This window comes from Leptodactylus fuscus, chromosome 2 (genome assembly GCF_031893055.1).
Source record: "Leptodactylus fuscus isolate aLepFus1 chromosome 2, aLepFus1.hap2, whole genome shotgun sequence".
In the NCBI taxonomy this organism is placed as follows: Eukaryota; Metazoa; Chordata; class Amphibia; order Anura; family Leptodactylidae; genus Leptodactylus; species Leptodactylus fuscus.
The window spans coordinates 67,370,326-67,389,085 of record NC_134266.1 but is presented as its reverse complement, the minus strand read 5'-3'; the positions used below and the strand labels follow the sequence as shown (position 1 = coordinate 67,389,085).

At 43.9% G+C, this 18,760-nt stretch overlaps 1 protein-coding gene across 3 annotated transcripts in view; it reads right to left on the bottom strand.

Annotated features, from left to right (window-relative positions):
- The window catches only part of INPP5K (inositol polyphosphate-5-phosphatase K), a 45,211-nt gene that overhangs the window by 13,218 nt on the left and 13,233 nt on the right, over positions 1-18,760 (bottom strand). The window contains exons 1-5 of one of the 3 annotated variants that reach the window (XM_075263937.1): positions 3,580-3,878; positions 3,315-3,422; positions 2,326-2,434; positions 1,517-1,633; positions 925-1,100 (exon numbers count right to left, since the gene is read on the bottom strand). In XM_075263937.1, coding sequence (XP_075120038.1) covers positions 925-1,100; positions 1,517-1,633; positions 2,326-2,434; positions 3,315-3,422; positions 3,580-3,836 — 767 coding nt within the window. In that variant the 5' untranslated portion in view covers positions 3,837-3,878. Of the gene's footprint in view, positions 1-924; positions 1,101-1,516; positions 1,634-2,325; positions 2,435-3,314; positions 3,423-3,579; positions 3,879-18,760 lie in introns of those variants that run through there. The other 2 variants (XM_075263938.1, XM_075263939.1) reach the window with 2 other exon arrangements.

Sequence of the window (18,760 nt, the reverse complement as noted above, 5' to 3'; positions counted from 1 at the left end):
AGCTGTCAGACACAGATGCTAGTGTGAACGTCCCCTTATTCATATGAATACAGGTCAGTACTTCTCTGTAATATCTTACATCACCCCGCTGCAGGTACCGAGTAATAGAGAGTTAGGGAGAAGAATCTCTTGTCTTAAAGGGGTTGTCCACTTTCAGACCAATATTGAGAGACAAATGTTATGGTTTGTATAATAAAAAGCTGTAAAATTTTCCAATATACTTTCTGTATCACTTCCTCATGGTTTTCTAGATTTCGGCTTGCTGTCATTCATTCTGTTACTTCTAGTGGATAAAACTCTGACCATGGTCATGTGATTTACGGTCCATGGTCATGTGATGAGCACACAGGTGCACAGCTCATTACCAGGCAGATGTCTGATTACTGTGCTGTGCGTATAATGAGCAGCACCTGTGTCCTCATCACATGACCATGGATCGGAAATCACATGACCATGGTCAGAATTTTATCCACTAGAAGTAACAGAATGAATGACAACAAGCAGAGATCTAGAAAACCCAAGGAATTGATACAGAAAGTATATTGGAAAATTGTACAACTTTTTATTATACAAACCATAACATTTGTCTCTCAATATTGGTATGAAAGTGGACAACCCCTTTAAGTTCCCAGTGTTGTCTATGACAGACATAATAGCAGCTCATCTCCACCAACCAGCTCAGGGAGAACTGAGAATTAGAGATAGTAACTGAAGTGGGGAAAACTGCCACAAACTGCACTATAATGGTCAGATCTAGTGCTATTTCTCACAACACAAAGTACAATTCATTTGTGCAAAGTTTGTTGAGAGGTAAGGTATACTAACGTAAGACATTTTGGGGGATACTCTGGTGTATTTTAATTGGGGGACAGTCAGAGGCTTCAGCAATAGCCATCTGCTGGAAAATTCAATGTATTAACTTACTCATGATCCAAAATGCTGCCAATACTTTCACCATCAAACTGTTGTGCCTCAAGCATCCTCTCAAAGTCATCCAGCCTCTGGTTTGTGTTTTCCATGTGAGCAGGCAAATGGCAGTTCACGAAGCACAACATGTGTCCATACACAGACATGCGTATCGTCACGCCTCCTTTGTTGCCCTGGTAATTATGAATATAATGGCAGTCAATTACTAGATCATATATTACAGGTCAGCTTAATCAGATCTGTATAACCATTACCCCTATTGTCAATAAATTGAGCTAATACTTAGTTGTTCCACGTGGAATCTATATGAGCCAAAAATCCTATTATTCCATCTACAAATATATGAATGAACTGGGCACTACCATCCTCCATGGGTACGTCCAACAAACTAACGTCTACTGATTTTACTGGGGTCCATTGAAGTTCCAATTAGTGCTGCAGGCTGCAGTAATCTTACCAATACCATAATGGAAACCCCAAAGTACAGTTTAGTACATAGTTTGTCACCTTAAGGGACTTACATCCATTAATATATCAACTATATCAATATATAAAGCAGATCCCATGATACAGTCTCTTCAGTACTCACCCAATAGCCATAGAGCCCAGTGCGAATGTAATTGGTACGAATGTCCTGTATAAAAGGAATGTGCTTGTGCTTTACAAATGTCAGCAGGAGGAGACCTTGCATGCGAATAGATGATAGCTAGGAGGGAAAATGAAGAGGTATATTCAGTGCAAGCGGAAGAAGAAGCAGGATGTATACAGCTGTGCATCTGTACCGCCATTCTAGGACTCATATACTGAGGCTGTATTCACACTATGCATTCTATACATCACACTATGCATCCCCCAGAAATCTCAATGCAAACACCAAATGTGTTGAACACAGTGTGAATATGGCCACAGGCAAATCTGCTACGTTTTCCAGAAAAAATAGAGATTAAACATTGATTCTTATGCAGACGGGAAAGCAGATCTAAACATAAACCTGAAGCGCTGTAATTCAATACTGCACATACTGCGGATTTTATCTATTGTACGGTCATTATTCTGCAGTTTTTTTTTTATATAAATAAAATTATATGCACGTAGGACAATAAATTCTATCAGGATTTAGGTATGAAAATCGCCTTTAAATCCTGAATGTGTCAACACGCTATTAGGATTCCTTGAGATGCATTTCTATGGGGTCTTCTTCAGGCTTGTAAAATAAATAATAATAATAATAATAATATTTATGTATTCTTGTGGCGGTGGTTTTTTTTAAACAGACATTTCTTGTAATACGTATTTTTTTAATTCAGCAATTGCTGTCAATCACTTCCTCCTATTCCAGAATGTGCGCAATATTTGAGCTCAAAGCAATGTGAAAATAATGCAAAAATATACAGTTACCTTGATATAGCCAAGAGGAGCCAAAACATCCATAAGAAATAGACTCCAGGGGTCATCAAAAGCCAAATCTGACAGAAAATTTACGATTTTGGAATTGACTTCCTGTAACCTGAAACACATACAGATTTAGTTGTGTAATATTTGATAACCCTGGTGAAATATAAAAGACGCAGCGGACAAGTATGAATGAGAAAAATAAATATATAAAATGAAGTTTCAACCCAAGTCTTAGAAACAAGTCACACAAGGCAGCATGGCAATAATAGCCTAAAAATATTAGGGGTGAGGATGAGATATTTAATACAAAGTGATCATGGAGACAAGCAGTTTTCTAAACGGTGATCCCTTGAAGAAATTCTGCCAGCTTCCCCTTGGGCTACATGCACACGACCCAACCATAGTAAAATGGCACAAACAGCACATAGATGACATTATGCCTGTCCTGAGTTTTTCCCTGGGTTCATTGCTACAAGCATGGGCCCATGACTGTACAAAGGTGTGTACATGGGGCAACAGAGACAAATGGGTCGGTGTGCTTGTAGTCAAATACATGGCTAGAACACTGAAAAGGACACGGTCATGTGCATAAAGCCTGATAAAGGCCGGTTTAGGGCTGTAATTCATCTACAATTAAAAAAATTAACCACTTTCAAAAAAAATCCTCTTTGCAGTATATTTTTTCCAGCAGCCGTATACACTGGATAAGGCCATATACACACTTGGTGGATGCACTGTACATTTTCAGTGTGATTCTGTGTTGAAAGCACATACAAAGACATGATTTCATAAAACAATAGCTGATGGCACCAGCCAAGCAGAATCAGCACTGAAAATCCTATACACAGTGTAGCCCTAGCATAATACACAGATATTATTCAGTTCTACAAATAATTACAGAAAACTACAAAAAAAGTCAATGAAAAATAATAAAACTTTTCACCTTGGCCATCATCAGTATAGTAGAAGTGCTGATAAAATAAAATACCTACCCAATAACATACAGATCAATATTTGAACCTGAAGAGTCAAGCTGCAATAGAGAGCTGAGGTCCCTAGGGGGAGATGCTGTTCCCACATTCCAAGTAATAATTTGCAATCTAAATGGAAATAAGATCAATAACAAAGGATCAGTACAATGGTAATTCCAATACTAAATAAATATCTATAAAGTATACAACTAGATATTGCAAACAGGGAAACAAACATGACATAAAATAATTTGTGTAGATCATGTCTGACGAAGAATAATTGAACCTGAAATCCATCATTTTCGGGGGAATCATTTTGCCACAGATTAGAAATGCTTGATCAATCGAGCGAGAGAGTTCCTCATGCAGGTCATCATCAGAACTGACGTCTTCCATGCAGGTCATCAGCTGAGCCACTTTCTGACGCAACGCAAACTTGCCGCATGAGCCAGTGCTGCCCAGGCTATCTGAGCGCACGCGGGCCTCAGTGCTGGGCACAGAGAAAAAGTCCATATCGGGACTATCTTGACTGTGTCTTTCCATTCTGTTGCAGACAAACTGATTGTAATGAGGAAAGATCTAAAAGTGTGCTAATCTTACATAGCCAAAAAAGAAAAAATCCTGTACCAAAGACCACATTAATCCCCGCACAATCGCAGCCTTTGTATGTAACGTTATGAAACAAAAATCCCAAGCTTACGGCTCATGGTTGTCAGAAAATCTTTTCTTGGTACTGCAGGGTCAAGAATTTCAGAAGAAAATCTGCAAAGTTGAGATATCTGCCTGGAAAATACATGTCCCTTTAACTTCACAAACAATCACATGGACCCAAACTTTGAGAGCGCTCCTGCCATAATATAATCCCATATGGAGCAAACATGTCACCTATAGGTAGGCATTAGAGATGAGCGAACAGTGTTCTATCGAACACATGTTCGATCGGATATCAGGGTGTTCGCCATGTTCGAATCGAATCGAACACCACGTGGTAAAGTGCGCCAAAATTCGATTCCCCTCCCACCTTCCCTGGCGCCTTTTTTGCACCAATAACAGCGCAGGGGAGGTGGGACAGGAACTACGACACCGGGGGCATTGAAAAAAATTGGAAAAAGTCATTGGCTGCCGAAATCAGGTGACCTCCATTTTAGACGAATAGTGGATTTCAAATCCGGGTCATATGAGAATGTGAACTTTGTGACTATGAGACAGGGATAGCTGTACAGGCAGGGATAGCTAGGGATAACCTTTATTTAGGGGGGAATGTTATTAAAAATAACTTTTTGGGGCTCTATCGGGTGTGTAATTGTGATTTTTGTGAGATAAACTTTTTCCCATAGGGATGCATTGGCCAGCGCTGATTGGCCGAATTCCGTACTCTGGCCAATCAGCGCTGGCCAATGCATTCTATTAGCTTGATGAAGCAGAGTGTGCACAAGGGTTCAAGCGCACCCTCGGCTCTGATGTAGCAGAGCCGAGGCTGCACAAGGGTTCAAGCGCACCCTCGGCTCTGATGTAGGAGAGCCGAGGGTGCACTTGAACCCTTGTGCACCCTCAGCTCTGCTACATCAGAGCCGAGGGTGCGCTTGAACCCTTGTGCACACTCTGCTTCATCAAGCTAATAGAATGCATTGGCCAGCGCTGATTGGCCAATGTATTCTATTAGCCTGATGAAGTAGAGCTGAATGTGTGTGCTAAGCACACACATTCAGCTCTACTTCATCGGGCTAATAGAATGCATTGGCCAGCGCTGATTGGCCAGAGTACGGAACTCGACCAATCAGCGCTGGCTCTGCTGGAGGAGGCGGAGTCTAAGATCGCTCCACACCAGTCTCCATTCAGGTCCGACCTTAGACTCCGCCTCCTTCGGCAGAGCCAGCGCTGATTGGCCGAAGGCTGGCCAATGCATTCCTATGCGAATGCAGAGACTTAGCAGTGCTGAGTCAGTTTTGCTCAACTACACATCTGATGCACACTCGGCACTGCTACATCAGATGTAGCAATCTGATGTAGCAGAGCCGAGGGTGCACTAGAACCCCTGTGCAAACTCAGTTCACGCTAATAGAATGCATTGGCCAGCGCTGATTGGCCAATGCATTCTATTAGCCCGATGAAGTAGAGCTGAATGTGTGTGCTAAGCACACACATTCAGCACTGCTTCATCAAGCCAATACAATGCATTAGCCAGTGCTGATTGGCCAGAGTACGGAATTCGGCCAATCAGCGCTGGCCAATGCATTCTATTAGCCCGATGAAGTAGAGCTGAATGTGTGTGCTAAGCACACACATTCAGCACTGCTTCATCAAGCCAATACAATGCATTAGCCAGTGCTGATTGGCCAGAGTACGGAATTCGGCCAATCAGCGCTGGCCAATGCATTCTATTAGCCCGATGAAGTAGAGCTGAATGTGTGTGCTAAGCACACACATTCAGCACTGCTTCATCAAGCCAATACAATGCATTAGCCAGTGCTGATTGGCCAGAGTACGGAATTCGGCCAATCAGCGCTGGCTCTGCTGGAGGAGGCGGAGTCTAAGATCGCTCCACACCAGTCTCCATTCAGGTCCGACCTTAGACTCCGCCTCCTCCAGCAGAGCCAGCGCTGATTGGCCGAATTCCGTACTCTGGCCAATCAGCACTGGCTAATGCATTGTATTGGCTTGATGAAGCGGTGCTGAATGTGTGTGCTTAGCACACACATTCAGCTCTACTTCATCGGGCTAATAGAATGCATTGGCCAATCAGCGCTGGCCAATGCATTCTATTAGCGTGAACTGAGTTTGCACAGGGGTTCTAGTGCACCCTCGGCTCTGCTACATCAGATTGCTACATCTGATGTAGCAGTGCCGAGTGTGCATCAGATGTGTAGTTGAGCAAAACTGACTCAGCACTGCTAAGTCTGCATTCGCATAGGAATGCATTGGCCAGCCTTCGGCCAATCAGCGCTGGCTCTGCCGGAGGAGGCGGAGTCTAAGGTCGGACCTGAATGGAGACTGGTGTGGAGCTATCTTAGACTCCGCCTCCTCCAGCAGAGCCAGCGCTGATTGGCCGAATTCCGTACTCTGGCCAATCAGCACTGGCTAATGCATTGTATTGGCTTGATGAAGCAGTGCTGAATGTGTGTGCTTAGCACACACATTCAGCTCTACTTCATCGGGCTAATAGAATGCATTGGCCAGCGCTGATTGGCCGAATTCCGTACTCTGGCCAATCAGCACTGGCTAATGCATTGTATTGGCTTGATGAAGCAGTGCTGAATGTGTGTGCTTAGCACACACATTCAGCTCTACTTCATCGGGCTAATAGAATGCATTGGCCAATCAGCGCTGGCCAATGCATTCTATTAGCGTGAACTGAGTTTGCACAGGGGTTCTAGTGCACCCTCGGCTCTGCTACATCAGATTGCTACATCTGATGTAGCAGTGCCGAGTGTGCATCAGATGTGTAGTTGAGCAAAACTGACTCAGCACTGCTAAGTCTGCATTCGCATAGGAATGCATTGGCCAGCCTTCGGCCAATCAGCGCTGGCTCTGCCGGAGGAGGCGGAGTCTAAGGTCGGACCTGAATGGAGACTGGTGTGGAGCGATCTTAGACTCCGCCTCCTCCAGCAGAGCCAGCGCTGATTGGCCGAATTCCGTACTCTGGCCAATCAGCACTGGCTAATGCATTGTATTGGCTTGATGAAGCAGTGCTGAATGTGTGTGCTTAGCACACACATTCAGCTCTACTTCATCGGGCTAATAGAATGCATTGGCCAGCGCTGATTGGCCGAATTCCGTACTCTGGCCAATCAGCACTGGCTAATGCATTGTATTGGCTTGATGAAGCAGTGCTGAATGTGTGTGCTTAGCACACACATTCAGCTCTACTTCATCGGGCTAATAGAATGCATTGGCCAATCAGCGCTGGCCAATGCATTCTATTAGCGTGAACTGAGTTTGCACAGGGGTTCTAGTGCACCCTCGGCTCTGCTACATCAGATTGCTACATCTGATGTAGCAGTGCCGAGTGTGCATCAGATGTGTAGTTGAGCAAAACTGACTCAGCACTGCTAAGTCTGCATTCGCATAGGAATGCATTGGCCAGCCTTCGGCCAATCAGCGCTGGCTCTGCCGGAGGAGGCGGAGTCTAAGGTCGGACCTGAATGGAGACTGGTGTGGAGCGATCTTAGACTCCGCCTCCTCCAGCAGAGCCAGCGCTGATTGGCCGAATTCCGTACTCTGGCCAATCAGCACTGGCTAATGCATTGTATTGGCTTGATGAAGCAGTGCTGAATGTGTGTGCTTAGCACACACATTCAGCTCTACTTCATCGGGCTAATAGAATGCATTGGCCAATCAGCGCTGGCCAATGCATTCTATTAGCGTGAACTGAGTTTGCACAGGGGTTCTAGTGCACCCTCGGCTCTGCTACATCAGATTGCTACATCTGATGTAGCAGTGCCGAGTGTGCATCAGATGTGTAGTTGAGCAAAACTGACTCAGCACTGCTAAGTCTGCATTCGCATAGGAATGCATTGGCCAGCCTTCGGCCAATCAGCGCTGGCTCTGCCGGAGGAGGCGGAGTCTAAGGTCGGACCTGAATGGAGACTGGTGTGGAGTTATCTTAGACTCCGCCTCCTCCAGCAGAGCCAGCGCTGATTGGTCGAGTTCCGTACTCTGGCCAATCAGCACTGGCCAATGCATTTCTATGGGGAAAAGTTAGCTTGCGAAAATCGCAAACTGACAGGGATTTCCATGAAATAAAGTGACTTTTATGCCCCCAGACATGCTTCCCCTGCTGTCCCAGTGTCATTCCAGGGTGTTGGTATCATTTCCTGGGGTGTCATAGTGGACTTGGTGACCCTCCAGACACGAATTTGGGTTTCCCCCTTAACGAGTTTATGTTCCCCATAGACTATAATGGGGTTCGAAACCCATTCGAACACTCGAACAGTGAGCGGCTGTTCGAATCGAATTTCGAACCTCGAACATTTTAGTGTTCGCTCATCTCTAGTAGGCATCAATGATACTCTCCATACACACACTGAACAAGGCCTTATAGCTGGTCATTTCTGTTGTAGGAGTCACTTGCATTTATACTGGCTTCTTAAATATTTCCTTGGGACCACAGGACACTTGTACAGGATCTTAAAAAAAAAAACAACCCATTTTTCCGCTAGGTCTTTAAGCCTTTCAGGACCAGACTCATTCCAAGAGCCATCTTTTTTTTTTTCTGTTCACATCGCCTTATGAGGGCTTATTTTTTTGTGGGACAAGTTGTACATCATAGTGGCACCATTTAACATTATGTAAATGTACTGGGAACCTGGAAAAAAAATTGAATGGGTTGGAATTGGAAAAAAAACTGCACTTACACCATTTTTATGGGTTTTAACGTGTGATAATGACATAATGCCTATATTCTTCAGGCCTGTAACCACCCGCTTATACCAAATTTATGTATTTTCTGCGTCTCTATATTTTAAAACACAAGTAAACAAGTGAAAAACCTTAAAATGTATTTTGTTGCCATATTGATATTAAGTTGTCTTGCGGAACAAGATTTAGATTTTACAGATATCACTTTGGGGAATGTTCTGATCACTTTTTATTCAAATATGATTAGTAAGCAAAATGGTGAAAAACATTAATTTAGCTATTTTTACTTTTTTTCCCCCCCTAATACGGCGTTCACCATATATGATAAATATTTATATGATTTGAGAATTTTCAGGCGTGGGTATGCCTACTGTTTAAACCTTCCTTAAAAATCCACATGGACCCCATAGACTATAATGGGATCCGTGTGAATTCCGCACAAATCCTGCAAGCACCACTTTTCTCGCCTCATGTTTCGTGCGGAAACCACACAGACCCCATTATAGTCTATGGGGTCCTTGTGGTCTCTTAGCTAACCCCTTATTAATGCGTTTGGTAATTTGTCCCCAAACAGACTTCCCAACTGGAATACCGAATGCAGATGTGAACTGGGCCTTACACCAGTAAATGATCATAAATCTATGGAGGCTGGTTAGCCCTGCCTCTCATGACTCCCCTTCCAGGAAAGTGGCGAGGGTTTAACAAAAGTGAAAAGAGGTTGCGATTTTTTTTTTTGGTGCCAAAACCAAATTTGTGCAAAAATTTGCAACTTTTTCATATCTTTTCCATGGGGATATGACTGCTCATACCCCACTCACATCCCGAAAATAAGTGTTGTTTTATTCCCATTGAGAATATAGCTGCAGTGGACCCAGATGTACCGCTGGTGGGAGTGCCGGGAATAGACATAGTACAATGTTCTGTTATATCCTGCAGGCTAATAGACTTGTAATAAAGTTGTTAAAAAAAAGTTTAAAAAATAAATAAAAAAAGTTATTTGTTACGCTAGGTTCACACCTGCGTTCTACTCTCTGTTCTGTGCTTTCCGTCTTCTGCATGCCAGAAGACGGAAACCACAGACCGGGTCCGGCCGTGAGCGTTTTATGCTCTCTGCCATGAAACCGGATTTTTTAATCCGGACACAGAGTACTGCATGTCCGACTCTGTGTCCTGATTGGTTTCGCGGCGGAGAGCGCAAAACGCTCAATGCCGCACATCTTTCTCACCCATTCAAATGAATGGGTGAGAAAGACTCCTGCAGGTTTCCGTCTCCTGCTCTGTTTTATGCAGGAAACGGAAACCTGCAGTACGGAGACCGGGCGCAGATGTGAACGAGCCCTAAGCGGTAATAATTATATTGTAATCTCATAGAAAAATATAATTAACTTTATTTTATTTTTTCATCTTGAAGACTTTATTACTAGTGGTATGTTTTTACTGTTACTAATCTCAATGGGAGTAAATCACCCCCCATTATCTGGACTGGTGGGGGTATTAACGGTTAGACCCCACCGATCAGCCATTTATCCTCAATCCATGGGATAATCTTTGTGACATAACTCCATTAAATCCCTGTTACCAGTGGTCTGTATACAGGAAAGTGTAGAAGAAGTATGATTTACGTCTCGTCTGTGCACCCTCCAGCCTCTCTGCCGCAGGGAGTCCCCTATGACATCATCAATGTTTCTCTAGCAACCACTTTCTCAAAGAAGAACAAAACAGCTTAATTAGGACAAATATATGTGCCAAGCTAACGAAATACAACCAACATCTCATCCCTATACACAAAGTACTGCCAACATCCACAAACACAGCACATGGATTACGCACTTCACTAGATCCCGATATACACATATTTCTAATGCGCTGTTATGTCATATTATGACTTTTGGTGAGGTTATCCGAATAACACTGCATTAAGCATACACTATGTAAATAGGAGCAGAGCATATAAGCCGGGTATCTCAGAAGCCCACTCTAAAATGCAGCATCATTTAGCATGGCATTAACCATTTGTAAAGCATCTGTGCCGCTATAATCTGTAGTTTAATAATGTAAAATGTAGCAGCCTCTCGGTGCTAAGCCTCCAAGCTGCACTCACAAATAACACGCTAAGCAATGTATGGGGGCGCATCGGGCTCTCGCTGGGGGAAAGAGAAGTGCAGCAATTATTTTGGTACTTTAAAGACAGATAAACATATTTACCCTGCAGATGTCTCCTTAATTTCTCTGCCTAGAAAACAGGATGCGGCATTATGAGATTTCTGTTATAAAGCGAAATGTGTATCCTGTGCCGAATGCAAGAGTCTGATCTCTGCTGGAAGGCCTAAATGACTCCTGTAAGGAATGGCTACCGGCTGCCGAAAGACACGGTATTTCAAAGGAACAAGAAGATATCAGTAATAACACACCAGTCTTCGAGGTGGAAAAATAAATAATGCTGATTATATTTTTTCCGTGGAGCCCACAATATAATTATTAAATTATTACATCTTGTAAATTAACTTGGGACAATTTTATTGGAAGTCTATTAGCCTGCAGGTAGTGTGAAAGTGAGAGCGAAATGGAACATTTGGAAGACTGGCGAACGTGTGTGAGGTTTATGATGCAGGATACACTCAAGGACTCATCTTAGGTCGGTGCTATAGCTGCATCCTATCTCCGGGTTGGCGATACTGTCATTATACACAGTCCAGTCACATTAATGTGACCACCTGTCAAAATCCAGACTAACCACCTTTGGCAGAGCGGACCACTATGAGACGTGCAGGAAGAGAGGGGATGATGTGATGATGTTCACTGGGATGTTGAGCCATGCCAACTCCAGTGCCCATGGCCAGCTGCGCTAGGTTATGCAGTTGAGCATCCATGGCGCAAACAACCCGATCGAGGTGATCCCACAGATTCTCGATTGGGTTCCAGTCTGAGGAATTTGCTGGTCAAGGGAGTACGGTAAACTCATCCTGGTGCTCCTCGAACCACACATGTACACTGCGAGCTTTATGACACGTCACATTGTCCTGCTGGTAGATGCCATCATCCTGAGGAAAAACATTTAACATGTAGGGATGAACATGGTCTGCAAGGATAGATGCATACTTGTGTTGATCCATCGTGCCTTCCACAATGATGAGTGCACCCAGATGGCTGATAACACGTGCCTTCTGTGATTATTTAACGTTGACATAAAAAATAGGTTACATTAATATGACTGGACTGTGTATTTGATGGGGGTCTGTCAGGCTCCACCAGCCTGTTGTTCTGGTCCAAGGGTGAACCTAGTGTCGGATGTATAATTGCTATAACTCCAAAACCACATGGCCAATAATGATATACAGCTAAAATTAGTGAAAGTACCAGTGACTGGGTACATGGTGAGGCACCACCTGTACAAGCAGTTACGCAACTGTAGCGAGTATCCCCCAAATCAGTACTATAAATATGAAGTGATCCTATAGGCTTTCCATTAGATTGGGTTTACACAGTGCTTCTTTCTGAATAATTGCATGTAGTTTTTAATTGCAGTAATAAGTAGTAGAGATGAGCGAACACTAAAATGTTCGAGGTTCGAAATTCGATTCGAACAGCCGCTCACTGTTCGAGTGTTCGAACGGGTTTCGAACCCCATTATAGTCTATGGGGAACATATACTCGTTAAGGGGGAAACCCAAATCCGTGTCTGGAGGGTCACCAAGTCCACTATGACACCCCAGGAAATGATACCAACACTCTGGAATGACACTGGGACAGCAGGGGAAGCATGTCTGGGGGCATAAAAGTCACTTTATTTCATGGAAATCCCTGTCAGCTTGCGATTTTCGCAAGCTAACTTTTCCCCATAGAAATGCATTGGCCAGCGCTGATTGGCCAGAGTACGGAATTTGACCAATCAGCGCTGGCTCTGCTGGAGGAGGCGGAGTCTAAGATCGCTCCACACCAGTCTCCATTCAGGTCCGACCTTAGACTCCGCCTCCTCCGGCAGAGCCAGCACTGATTGGCCGAAGGCTGGCCAATGCATTCCTATTGGTAGCAGTGCTGAGCCAGTTCTGCTCAACTACACCGTGTGCCAGTCAGCCCATCTGATATAGCAGAGCCGAGTGTGCACACTCGGCTCTGCTACATCAGATGTAGCAGAGCCGAGTGTGCACACCTGGCTCTGCTATATCAGATGGGCTGACCGGCACACGGTGTAGTTGAGCAGAACTGGCTCAAAGTCTCTGCATTCGCATAGGAATGAATTGGCCAGCCTTCAGCCAATCAGCGCTGGCTCTGCCGGAGGAGGCGGAGTCTAAGGTCGGACCTGAATGGAGACTGGTGTGGAGCGATCTTAGACTCCGCCTCCTCCAGCAGAGCCAGCGCTGATTGGTCGAATTCCGTACTCTGGCCAATCAGCGCTGGCCAATGCATTCTATTAGCGTGAGCTGAGTTTGCACAGGGGTTCTAGTGCACCCTCGGCTCTGCTACATCTGATGCACACTCGGCTCTGCTACATCTGATGCACATTCGGCTCTGCTACATCTGATGCACACTCAGCTCTGCTACATCTGATGCAGCAGAGCCAAGTGTGCACACTGCTACATCTGATGCACACATGATGCTACATCTGATGCACACTCGGCTCTGCTACATCTGACGCACACTCGGCTCTGCTACATCCGATGCACACTTGGCTCTGCTACATCTGATGCAGCAGAGCCAAGTGTGCACACTGCTACATCTGATGCACACATGATGCTACATCTGATGCACACTCGGCTCTGCTACATCTGATGCAGCAGAGCCGAGTGTGCATCAGATGTAGCAGAGCCGAGTGTGCATCAGATGTGTAGTTGAGCAGAACTGGCTCAGCACTGCTAAGTCTCTGCATTTGCAAAGGAATGCATTGGCCAGCCTTCGGCCAATCAGCGCTGGCTCTGCCGGAGGAGGCGGAGTCTAAGGTCGGACCTGAATGGAGACTGGTGTGGAGCGATCTTAGACTCTGCCTCCTCCAGCAGAGCCAGCGCTGATTGGTCGAGTTCCGTACTCTGTCCAATCAGCGCTGTCCAATGCATTCCTATTGGAAAAAGTTTATGTCACAAAAATCACAATTACACACCCGATAGAGCCCCAAAAAGTTATTTTTAATAACATTCCTACCTAAATAAAGGTTATCCCTAGCTATCCCTGCCTGTACAGCTATCCCTGTCTCTTAGTCACAAAGTTCACATTCTCATATGACCCGGATTTGAAATCCACTATTCGTCTAAAATGGAGGTCACCTGATTTCGGCAGCCAATGACTTTTTCCAATTTTTTTCGATGCCTCCGGTGTCGTAGTTCCTGTCCCACCTCCCCTGCGCTGTTATTGGTGCAAAAAAAGCGCCAGGGAAGGTGGGAGGGGAATCAAATTTTTTTGGAGTTTGCCACATGATGTTCGATTCGAATCGAACACATCGAACAGCCTGATATCCGATCGAACATGTGTTCGATAGAACACTGTTCGCTCATCTCTAATAAGTAGCTCATTGTGTCCATATTACTCTAGCATGTCTCCATCTTGACAAAAATGTATCCATGTTAATGTATCATCTACTTACATAAAGTTTGGCCATTTATGACATTTACAAAACTGTACGTTACTTATGGAGGTAGCTGTGTTTGGACAATTTATGGTGTTTACATACCATAATAATTAACAGATGAACAACAGATAACCTCAGTTTGTAAGTACAATATTGTTTTTGTGGCTTATACCGGTTTGGGAATCAGCCAAAATGGCGTTGCAAGATCCTAGTATGTTCGAGCTTTGTGCTCTAATATCCACTGAGGAACTAGCTTGTGAGTATGCTGCTCGTCAAAATGGCTTACTTCTTTCCGAGCAACAGCTCCAGCAGCAACAACAACAACCACAAGAATAGTGTTTTCTTGGCACTCCTCGTTGCACCGGAACAGTTAGCAGGCGATCCAAGCGTATGCGTCAGAAAGATTGCGAAGGCTTCCGTTGTAGCAAGTGCAAGGAGTGAAGGGCAGCCAAAAATGCTATAATTGAGGGAGAAATTTGCAACGCCTCACAGGATGATCAGTTGCGTTCGTTTTTTGCCTTAGTCGCAGCAGATGGCAAGTCTCACACCAAAGTTTCGGTCAAAGCTGCGCTTGCCATCATTTATCTTTGGGCTAAAAATCTCTCCTTACTGCAAACGCAGTCAATGCTTCATGACATGATTTCCAGACATGATACAATTATAATCGATGGATACATTTCTGTTAATGTGAAGACATGCTGCTAGAGTAATGTGCCTGCACTTTTGCCAAGGTGGATACAATACAATGTCACTGCGTTGCAGTGGGACTACACTATCACATTGGTAAACATGCAGAGGCCACATGACATCAAAGTTGTAAGGGTAGTGTACTATTCTACCATGGAAAAAAAAAATGTTGAATTTACTTTGGATTGTGCAGCAGCCTGGCAACCCCATGAATCAGATGTTCTACACAGAGAATGGAGCAGGAAGCAGACAGCGCTGTTCTCTCTGTAGTGGCTGAATGAGTCACTGCAGCTAAGTTCCCATTCAAGTGAGTAGATTTGCAATACCTTTGTCTAGACACTACACAGAAAATAGTGGTGTCTGCATCCTACTCCAATGTCTATGTATTTGTTGATAAAAAATAGTGCACATCCCATAAAATTCAATGGGGCAGTACTGCAGTACTACACTACTGCAGTGTGTACAGTGAGAGAGTAGCGCGGCTCAAGGTATGTAAACATTACCAAGAGCCATGCTGTCTCAGCACAGATGATCTGACCCCCCCCCGCAGATCTAATATTGACTGTCAATATGAGAAACCGGTTAACCTCCTTTAATATATTTATAGCGCGCTGACAGTATCCCACAAAATCCATATGGAGACTGAAAGGAGAGGTTTATACATATGTCTGCATCACTTTCTATTTTACTTTACAGGAGCTATAAAACAACAGGAGGAACCAGTTACACTGACACGTGAAAGGGTAACAATTAGAGATGAGCGAATACTGTTCGGATCAGCCGATCCGAACAGCACGCTAGAATAGAAATGAATGGACGTCGCCGGCACGCGGGGGGTTAAGTGGCCGGCCGACGTCAAAGCGGAGGTACCAGGTGCATCCATTCATTTCTCTGGAGCGTGCTGTTCGGATCGGCTGATCCAAACAGTACTCGCTCATCTCTAGTAACAAAGTTCAGACCTTTTGACTTTCAGGCTCCATATCTCACCATCCATTACAGCTACGAATGTGAGACTACCATCATTTTATAGAAAATCACCTAGGCTATCTCATACATAAATTTGACTTGCAAATATTTACCATAGGATTAGTTATGCAGATTCTTGTTATGTAACTGCATTGTTACTGTTTTGCTCCTGGTGGTGGAAAATCTTTTTCTTCTTAGATACTACAAATTACAACCTGTTCTCACATTCCCTAATAGCTCAGTGTGTTATTAGGTTAATTCCCAAGCAAAAGGTCACTGGTTCAAATCAAGGATCAGCCTTGAAGATTTCCCAAGAAAAGAAAAACAGCATCATCCAACTCATTGACAGCAATCTCTCAGTGAAGGAAATTGCCAAACTGCATCATGAGAGTGCCATGACAGTTGGAAGAATATGAATGAAGGCCAAAGAGGTGGACGTCCAGGCAAAATATTAGCGTCAACAAGTCGTCTCATCACAAGGTCTATCAGTTCCAGTGCGACAGACAAGGCAGTGGAGGTGCTTCCAAATAGTGAGTTCACAGACGTCCATGCAAGCACCATGCAAAGTATGATACACAAGTGTGGAATGATGGCCCGAAAAAGGTGAAGAAACCTCAACTTCAGTATTCTCATAACAAGCATTGGCTCAAGTCTGCTTAAAAATAGACAGTGAAAGATTGGAAGCCATGAGATGAAAGTCAAAAGACCAGGCTCTGATGGGTGCAAATGTGTCTGGAAGAAGCAAGGGAAAAGGAGGCTACAGATCAGATGATATGGGGTTATTTCACAGCCAAAGACATTGAATACTTGACCAGGATTGATGGTGGTCTCAGTGCTGAGCTATAAGCAGGTATATACAAGATGAGTTACTTCATACACCCCTGTACTATGAGTATGAAAAGGATGTCATAGAGTTACAGCAGGACAAGGACCCAAACCAAGGACCCAAGATTAGTGAAGAAATGGTTCATTGACAATGAAGGAGAGGTACTGGATTAGTCCCTAGACCTCAACCCAATCGAACTCTTGTGGGTAGAGTTGAAGAAAAAGCTGTATTCAGCTGTACCGTATATCCTGGACAACCCATTTAATAAGTAAGATGGTGAAGTTCTGGTTGATGGAATTTCTTTAAGGCCCCTTTACATAGGTAGAACCATCAGCAACGATCAAGAACATTTGTTCCCCAAACATCTCCTGCATTTACGTATAAGATGAAAAAAGACGGGACTAGCATATTTATATGTTGCTGCGACTACTCGCAGACCCTATTGTGTTTCCGACTGGTGATATCTTTAGAAATCATACAGATAGAAGTACATTCTGGATTAGAATCTCCTCTTTCATACACCATCAGATGGACAATTCTACATTTTAAACTGCCTGAGATATAACTGATTGATGTGTAGGAATTTAGGCCAATACTCCTTACTGTAAGTTCAGGCGTATGTCCTACAAACGATATGGGACCATTTTTTGTTTCCTTCAATAGTCTACAAGGTTAAGCATTATAGGAGCCTTCTCTGCAGCACACAAGTCTCTGTGCATTGATATTGCTGGGGACAATAAAGTCACTTGGCAGATGCCTGAATTATTGATGAAAGGCTCATGGTCTACCTTAGGAGTCAATAGTAATAAAAGGTCACCTAAAGGTGTGATACTTCAATGACTTTATCTTATAATGAGCTTTCCCCTTATATCACCTTTGCTATTTTTCTAAATCGCTAAGTGTCTTTATCTTCTATTATGTATTCTCGTTCAATACCATTTTTTCCAATAATAAAAGCTGAAGTGCTATTGTATCTCACAGGACTACTGGGGGAATACAAAGACCATATTCATCAGCCACAGTGAACAGCAGCAGGTACTGTGTACAGCAATTTGTCCCAGATTCCTCACGAAACTCGGCCACTTGTAAGCCTCTGCTTGTGATTTCCCACCCTTTGTTCCCCCCATGAACTCACTAATAGGGAGCTGAATAGGAATAGTATCAGGACTGAGCCATAAATCACACGCCTCAGTTAATACGCTTCTTACACAATTCATCAATACATTCCACAGCATTGTGCAGGTCAGGCATGAGATCTATTATGTCCGGTCCATGTCTGCCAGCTCTCCGCAGTGCACTGGGAACTTACTAAACAAAAAGGACTGCAAGTATACGATTGTCTGTAATGAGAAAAGCAAAGTGCACCCTCTTCCAATTCTATGGGTTCATGTATCAGGACATGGTAAAAAATACCTGGCCCTTAGCAGGTCTTAGAATTTGGTAACTATAACCTCAGATGAACCACAAGATATGACAAATTACACCGTGTCATTAGTAATTTGAAGAGGACCTTTCATGTCCTCTGGCACAGGTGGTTTTATGTACCCACTGGCAGCTTTGACGGTACACACAAAAGGGCGCCAGTAAGGAATGCCCCCTCTGACAGTACAAGGTATGGAAAAGTACTATCGAAGTGTTTCTTACCGCCCAGCAATGATGCAAGCTATAAGGCCCCGCCCTTTTCCTTCTGACAGTGGAGAGATATCAGTGCTGAAACTACCGGCACCAAAATCTACCAGGGCACATACAATATCTACCAGGGCACATACTGTGAAAACTGACAGCTTTCTAGCGGAATATAATACCGCTGGTGCCAGAAGATGTGAAAGCTCCTCTTTAACAAAAATAAGACCAAAATGCAGAAGCAATTTGTGAAAAATGAAGCACAGCTATGGCTGGGCAATGAATTGAAAAATAACCAAAACCAAATGTCAATCCGGATTACCGACGTGATTTTGTGCACATGGGTTAGTCACAAAGTTATACCTGTGTTTTTGTTTGGACTAAACACATTCAAACTAAAAATACTATTAATATACAGTGGGGTCTCTTCAGATCTCGAAGTACATC